The sequence below is a fragment of the Oreochromis niloticus genome, linkage group LG3, assembly GCF_001858045.2.
Source record: "Oreochromis niloticus isolate F11D_XX linkage group LG3, O_niloticus_UMD_NMBU, whole genome shotgun sequence".
Lineage (NCBI taxonomy): Eukaryota > Metazoa > Chordata > Actinopteri > Cichliformes > Cichlidae > Oreochromis > Oreochromis niloticus.
Genome location: NC_031967.2, coordinates 28,299,837 through 28,307,937, shown reverse-complemented (window position 1 = coordinate 28,307,937; position 8,101 = coordinate 28,299,837). Strand labels below are relative to the sequence as shown.

General features: G+C 38.5%; 1 protein-coding gene across 1 annotated transcript; it reads right to left on the bottom strand.

Annotated features, from left to right (window-relative positions):
- On the bottom strand, positions 1-2,396 carry LOC106098987 (putative C-type lectin domain family 20 member A). The gene is made up of 4 exons (XM_019354043.2): positions 2,054-2,396; positions 1,269-1,640; positions 766-1,104; positions 1-323 (listed from the first exon to the last, which is right to left on the bottom strand). The coding sequence occupies exons 1-4, from the start codon at positions 2,085-2,087 to the stop codon at positions 1-3; spliced, it is 1,068 nt and encodes a 355-aa protein (XP_019209588.1). The 5' UTR covers positions 2,088-2,396.
- Between the last annotated feature and the right edge of the window lie 5,705 nt (positions 2,397-8,101).

Sequence of the window (8,101 nt, the reverse complement as noted above, 5' to 3'; positions counted from 1 at the left end):
TTATATCTCATTTTTTCTCTGGCTGAACCACTCATGCTGTCCTCCACTCTGTATGCCCACAGCCACGTCACACTCTTCAGTCGTTCCATTTTTGCTCCACTTCTCATAGCAGACCAGCTGGTCATTGATCCAGAACCACAGACCCAGAGTGCAGGAGTAGCGCAGGCCGAGCCAGACAAAAGGACTCGAGGCGTTCTTGGCTTTGTCTTGGACCCATCCCTGCTCTTGAGGGTTAGTGATGGAGACCAGGTCCCTGTAATTCTTTCTGCAGTAATCCAAGGCCTCCTCCCAGGTCTTGTTTACATTGATCAGGATCAATTTATCTGAACATGAAGAAAAAACAACACATTCAGTTGAATCTAGTGAGCTCTAATCATCAGAAACTCTCTATGCTGTTGATTTTATTCCAATGAAACAAAAACTACATAAGGCTTGTGTGTTACTCTGCCCTCAGTCGAAAACAGTATAATAACATTAATAAACTTTGTGCAGACAGGTCAACAAGATCCTCAAATATTTTTGTGTTTTTAAACTATTAGGAATCCAAAACAACTTCTCTCCATATTTACAGACAACAGAGACTTTAAAAGGATGGTTGAAGCTACCAGTAGCTGAAAGTTATCCCACAGATATTTAAAGTCATCTAACTGTCAACTAAGTGTATTCATGTTTATAAGATTAATTCAGCATACATGCATATGTAGGTGGAGGAAAAATATACAACATGTTCAGCTGGATCTTGTCAGTGATTCCAGTGAAACTCACCATCATAACAGAAGAAGGGTTTTTCTTTGTCACATTCATCAGAGCTCCATTTTCCTGATCTGTTTAACAGAGTCATAGCACATGTCTTGTTGCTTTGTGTATCATTGAATAACTGCATATCCCAGTATCTGAAAGAGAAATTACTCCCATCTGACCACCTCCACCTGTCTCTGAACAGACCGACCCATGCACTAAAGGTAGAGTTGTTACACAGGCCCTTCACTTCTTCTCCATCTACCTGATTGAGTCCACTGGCAAAGTCAGTGTAATGGGATCTGCAGTAGCTCTGAGCCTGTGTCCAGTTCTTCTTCTCCTCAATCAAATAAAATGTTTTTTTGTCTTTCTTCATTTCTGTGAAACAAACAGAAAAACACAGAAAGACATCCTTCAATAATCTGTTTCGTGAAATTCTGTCTTTTTTCTCTATTTACAATTTTGTGATTCCATTACATTTGTATTTTATGATATTCAAATAATATTTCATATTATTCACATCTCCTCACCATCGTAGCAAATGAACCACATATTAGTGTCACAAGAAACATTTGCTAGCTTGTCTCTTTTCCTCCCACAGTTTCCAGGCTTTTCTTTATCAGTTCTTCCATTCAGATTCCAGCTGCTGTCATTTTGAATGTATTCCACTCCTGGCAGAGACCAATGCCACGTCCTGTTTCCACCTGTGTTGTTGTTCAGTCCAATCCAGGCTTCTCCTTGATTCTGTGTGGAGTTACGGAGTCTGCTCATGTCTGTCATGTCAAACACTTTGGCCAGGTCTGTATATTTCTCTCTGCAGTATCTCTGTGCTTCATACCAGCTCTTGTTTTCTGCAATAAAGTGGTACTCATACAGGCGGCATGTAAAGAAGCAACACTGACCTGAAATACAGAAATATGATATAGATAAAAATCTGATTTAAAAAATCAAACATTACAGGTTGAAACTGTCACATAAATGAGACTCTGACTGCAGTGACTGGGCAGATGTGAGAAGACTGAGTGAATCTAAGCTAAAGTCTTTTATTTGCCTGTTGCATACATACAATAGGTATACATGGGAAATCTTGTGCAGAGCTGAAAGTAACAGTCAAACAGTCAAACAGTCAAATACACACATACATATATGGTATAATACAAAGTGATTGCAGAGGTATTATATAAGATTATTGATTTTTTTTTAAACATAATTTTTTTTAAAACATGTCAAGTAGTAATCAGTAGTAATTAAGTAGTAATCTATATTCATTTTATTTAAATTAAAAACAGTATATTTGCTAAAACAATCCACTTACCCATCAGAATAAGCAGATACAGACTCCACTGCATCTTTGATCTGACAGATGAAAGTGATGTTTTATTGCTCAAGGAAACAAAGATTTGAACAGAACTTATTCTTTCTTCACTTTATGTCAGGAAAGAAAAGACGGATCAATACAAGATGGTAGGAAATATGAAGTACATGTGAAAAAGACCAACATACTTAAAGAAAAATAGTGTGAACTATTATGAACCAGAACAGAAACTATTTTTTAAATAATTCAGCTGCTCATGAACAAACTAATAAAATTAATGATTTTACTAATCGTGAAAGCTCTTTTTATTTAATGCTAGTTCGTCTTTTCAGTAAGAGTTGAGGTAACAGATTTTTTTGTTTTGTTTTTTTAGTATAACCAGTGTTGGGACTAACGCGTTATTAAGTAACGCGTTACAGTAACTACGTTATTATTGTGGTAACGAGCACGGTAACTAGTTATTATGCCAAAACCAGGAACGCGTTACTCGTTACCAGTGTTGGGTAAGTTACTTTAAATTAGTAACTTAGTTACATTACTAGTTACTTCTCTAAAAAAGTAACTCAGTTACTTCAAGTTACTCGTTACTTTCAAAGTAACTAGTTACTAGGGAAAGTAACTTTGGTTTTACTCAGAATTCTCTTGTTAATGTGTTGCTTCCGTAACTGGATACCCAGCCAGATTGCCAGTCTTCTAGTTTGCTTACTTGCCACAAGTGCACTGTGCCACCTACCAACAGAAAGGAAAAAATAATGTGCACATTTCCACGAGAGAAATCCCACGCCTGGACCGTCGTTGACCGCCGCCATGATTCTAGCCTGCTTTTTACATCCAACACAAAAACTGCAGTCGTGGTGCTTTTGATTGTACTCAGAACTTGGAAATTCTGCCTTCTGAATAGGAAGATGTAGGCAACACCAGACTGCAGATGAGCTGCATACAGAGCTGGACTGGGACAAAAAAATCATCCCGGGCATTTTGACTAGAGACCGGCCCACCATTATAGGAAAAATCATAAAGCCTTTGAATGAAAACAAACACTGTTGTGACAGTGATGTACACTGTTCTGATGGTATATATGTATCAATCTATCAATTGTTTGTTGTAAGACTCAGATAATTATTTTTTTAAAAGCGAGACATTTTAAATGAGAATAATAAAGAAAAGTATTTCCTTGTGCCCCCCTTTCCCTGTTAATGCCCTACCTGCCCCCCTGGCAACACTTTGCTAGACCCGCCCCTGCACAGTTACCAGCTGTCAGCTACGTAGAAAAGGATCCTGGTGTTATTTGTCTCTCAGAAACAGTTCATAACTTCCCTTCAACTCATTCATGTCACCTAAAAGGTAAACCTGTTTCTCCATCACCTGTTCAGCTCTGATGATTCAGTAAGGACATCTCCTGGTTTCATCTGCATGTTTCCCTCTCACCAGATAACCAAACCGACATCATGACCAGCAGCTTTACAGCTGTGGCTCCAGCAAACATCAGCTGATACTAGAAAGTAATATTAAATAAATTCTAACAACAGCTGATCAAGCTTAAACGTGCTGCTGTTGTTTAACGCGACATCCGCTGGTTTCCTCTTTCTGGCGCAAAGTGGGCGATAAATAAACAAGAGAGAAAAGCCGATCAGCTGATCATTGATCAGTTTCGTGATTGAAGTAGAAACAGGAGAGGAGAGAATGAGAGAAGAAGAGGCAGCTGTGCAGCTTCAGCTTTGTGTCTTTTTCATTGTAGCTGAAGTCCGGGACAAACTGTGTTCCTTTTCACCTCAGTACGAAACGCGTAATATTTTCTCTGAATAAGAGACGATTCTGTTTTTTAGGGGACGGTTGGCAACTCTAATAATTAACCGTATGAACAAAATAAAGTTCAACATCAGTAACATAGCACCCACCCAGCTGTATAGAAACTCCGCCATGCTAGCTAGCACGCAGTACGAAAATGTCAGCATACCGAAAATAAACTCCACCTAAACTTGGTTTATATCTGACTCCGATAGACTGCAGGTCATAACTTCTTACCTGAAGGTCAGTTCACCTGACACGCGGACCGGCGGCCGCTTCGGGTCTCTCCTCTTGCCTCCCTTTTCCTTCATCCACCTGCTGGCCTCCACCACTTGCTAATGTTATTGAATCTGTGGAAGCTCCGCGATATCCACCACACGAAGTAACGAGTAACGAGCCTATCTAAATCCCAGTAACGAGTAACGCGTTCCTGGTTTTGGCATAATAACTAGTTACCGTGCTCGTTACCACAATAATAACGTAGTTACTGTAACGCGTTACTTAATAACGCGTTAGTCCCAACGCTGCTCGTTACTGGGATTTAGATAGGCTCGTTATTCGTTACTTCGTGTGGTGGATATCGTGGTGCTTCCACAGATTCAATAACATTAGCAAGTGGTGGAGGCCAGCAGGTGGATGAAGGAAAAGGGAGGCAAGAGGAGAGACCCGAAGCGGCCGCCGGTCCGCGTGTCAGGTGAACTGAACTTCAGGTAAGAAGTTATGACCTGCAGTCTATCTGGGTCAGATATAAACCAAGTTTAGGTGGAGTTTATTTTCGGTATGCTGACATTTTCGTACTGCGTGCTAGCTAGCATGGCGGAGTTTCTATACAGCTGGGTGGGTGCTATGTTACTGATGTTGAACTTTATTTTGTTCATACGGTTAATTATTAGAGTTGCCAACCGTCCCCTAAAAAACAGAATCGTCTCGTATTCAGAGAAAATATTACGCGTTTCGTACTGAGGTGAAAAGGAACACAGTTTGTCCCGGACTTCAGCTACAATGAAAAAAACACAAAGCTGAAGCTGCACAGCTGCCTCTTCTTCTCTCATTCTCTCCTGTTTCTACTTCAATCACGAAACTGATCAATGATCAGCTGATCGGCTTTTCTCTCTTGTTTGTTTATCTCCCACTTTGCGCCAGAAAGAGGAAACCAGCGGATGTCGCGTTAAACAACAGCAGCACCTTTAAGCTTGATCAGCTGTTGTTAGAATTTATTTAATATTAATTTCTAGTATCAGCTGATGTTTGTTGGAGCCACAGCTGTAAAGCTGCTGGTCATGATATCGGTTTGTATATCTGGTGAGAGGGAAACATGCAGATGAAACCAGGAGATGTCCTTACTGAATCATCAGAGCTGAACAGGTGATGGAGAAACAGGTTTACCTTTTAGGTGACATGGATGAGTTGAAGGGAAGTTTTTCTGAGAGACAAATAACACCAGCATCCTTTTCTACGTAGCTGACAGCTGGTAACTGTGCAGGGGCGGGTCTAGCAAAGTTTTGCCAGGGGGCCAGGTAGGGCATTAACAGGGAGAGGGGGGCACAAGGAAATACTTCTTTATTATTCTCATTTAAAATGTCTCGCTTTTAAAAAAATAATTATCTGAGTCTTACAACAAACAATTGATAGATTGATACATATATACCATCAGAACAGTGTACATCACTGTCACAACAGTGTTTATTTTCATTCAAAGGCTTTATGATTTTTCCTATAATGGTGGGCCGGTCTCTAGTCAAAATGCCCGGGACGATTTTTTGTCCCAGTCCAGCCCTGTATGCAGCTCATCTGCAGTCTGGTGTTACCTACATCTTCCTATTCAGAAGGCAGAATTTCCAAGTTCTGAGTACAATCGAAAGCACCACGACTGCAGTTTTTGTGTTGGATGTAAAAAGCAGGCTAGAATCATGGTGGCGGTCAACGACGGTCCAGGCGTGGGATTTCTCTCATGGAAATGTGCACATTATTTTTTCCTTTCTATTGGCAGGTGGCACAGTGCACTTGTGGCAAGTAAGCAAGCTAGAAGACTGGAAGTCTGGCTGGGTATCCAGTTACAGAAGCAACACATTAACAAGAGAATTCTGAGTAAAACCAAAGTTACTTTCCCTAGTAACTAGTTACTTTGAAAGTAACGAGTAACTTGAAGTAACGGAGTTACTTTTTTAGAGAAGTAACTAGTAATGTAACTAAGTTACTAATTTAAAGTAACTTACCCAACACTGAGTATAACACATAACAAAATATTTCAGATATTCTCTACACATCACCTCTGTACCACATACATAAAATATATTACAAGTTTTAAACTTACATGTTATAATTTCTTCTCTATTCGATGTGTTCATGAAGATAGCTCTCAGGTAGATATTGAAACACAGTAAAGAGAGCTCTTTTTGTCCAGGTTAGGATTTGAATATCAAAATACAAGAGAGTGACTATTTCCCCTGAATGAATGATCCACTGATGAGAGCGATTTGTATATTCCAGTTATAAAAGGTGTCATTTACATTTTGAGTAAACAGGAAAAAGGGCAGAAAGCACTGCACTACTAACTGTCCACCAAGCAGGAACATATAAACATGTCTTCCTTATTTGTGTTAATAACTTCATCCATTATCTTAAACTGGCTGTGAGGCACAGTTAGAACTTGATCTGCTCTAGGAAGTACAGGGTATCACTGCTTCAGCTGCAGCTACTCAGACATCATAGCAGGTGACTGCAACCGACAAATAAAGGCATTTATCCAATCCAATCTACTCATTTTTTCTTTCTAGGTACAATAATTTTGTATTTACAGCTACTTATGTTTTCAGTTTATTCAATTTAAGTTATTACCCCCATAGATATGAGCCCAATAAGATATAAAGCAGGTGTATGTAACAATGACTCTAACTTTACAGTTGCTCAGGTACTTGGTACAGGTAATCAACTAATGAAGTGTATAACATAAAAACATAAAGTGCTTATAATATATAATGTTAAAATCCATCCTCTTAACCACTTATCCAGCTCAGACTCGCAGGCCAGCCTGGAGGATATTCCAGCTGTCTGTGTGAGAGGCTGGTTATGTCTACATTATCATTCATGTCCAACATTTCAGTTCTCAAGAGTGATGACTTGTTTTTATTATTATTTTGATATGTTTAATTAAAAAAGCATTGTTTGGGTGATGAAATCCTTCAGCTTGTAAAAATTTTAAAAACAAATCACAAAATTTGTTGAGCCACTATTAAGCAGATTGACTCATAGATGCGAATAAAGTCTATGAGTCAAGTTTTCAGGCACACTAGACTGAGTATCTAATTCTACTTTTGCTTTTGCTTATAAGCAAATTGGAAGCAAATATCATGCTCAGTGAAATGATGACTCTGTTTGTGTGGCACGCAGACTTTAACACATGACCGTCATGGAGGCTGAGATCTCTCGGCTCGACTCCGGCCAGAAGTGAAGTGAAACATTCAGTCTTATATTTGATCTAAAGAGACTAAACCAGTCTGTTCTTTGTGTGCTGTTGCTGGTAGGAACTTTATTCTTAATTTAAAAAAAAAAAGAATCAAAATATAAGTTTTATTAATATGTTAACAGAGAAATGTAGTGTGAGGAGTGAAAATGTCTGTTCTAATGTCTAGTTTGTGTGTGCAGACGTGATCCATCACTGACCTTTTATATTCATGCCTGGGACTGAGAAGATAAGAACTGTGTCACCAACCTGTCATTATACTTTTGAAGAAGAAAAATAGTGTTAAATGTTGTTACAGTTAAACAAGGAATTTTGATTCATATGTGATTTTTGCTGATAGTTAATTATGCTTAATACTGAACCAAACATAATCAGTTAAATTCAAGTATGTTTAACTTTTAACCACAATATGGAATAAGGAAATATAAAATATGATAATGATTCTAAAGACAGACCTAACTCAGCCTAACAGAGAGGCTGGGTAGAGAAAAGGTATGATGGCTGTGTGTCCTCATTTACTCTCACACACAGAGCACACAGATCTCTGAACGTTTGACTTTTAGGGTGTAAGATTAAGTATAATCAAGTGTTTTACTTGCATCTATATTCAAGAGTGAGTGTAAACACACAGCATTGTTTTATTTTATATGCTGGAATATGCAGAAAATAGGTTTAAATGTTACACAAATTTCTTCAAGTCAAAGACAGGTGCATATAATTAAATTTTTGATTAATGCAGTGTGCATAAAATTAAAAGATTAAAACTGGTAAAACAATTTTTAACACAAATCTTTTCC

Coding starts and splice junctions, on each gene's coding strand:
- LOC106098987 (XM_019354043.2), bottom strand. CDS start 2,087: ATGCAGTGGAGTCTGTATCTGCTTATTCTGATGG. Junction 1,641..2,053: donor GTATCTGCTTATTCTGATGG/GTAAGTGGATTG, acceptor TCTGTATTTCAG/GTCAGTGTTGCTTCTTTACA. Junction 324..765: donor ACCCTTCTTCTGTTATGATG/GTGAGTTTCACT, acceptor CTTCATGTTCAG/ATAAATTGATCCTGATCAAT.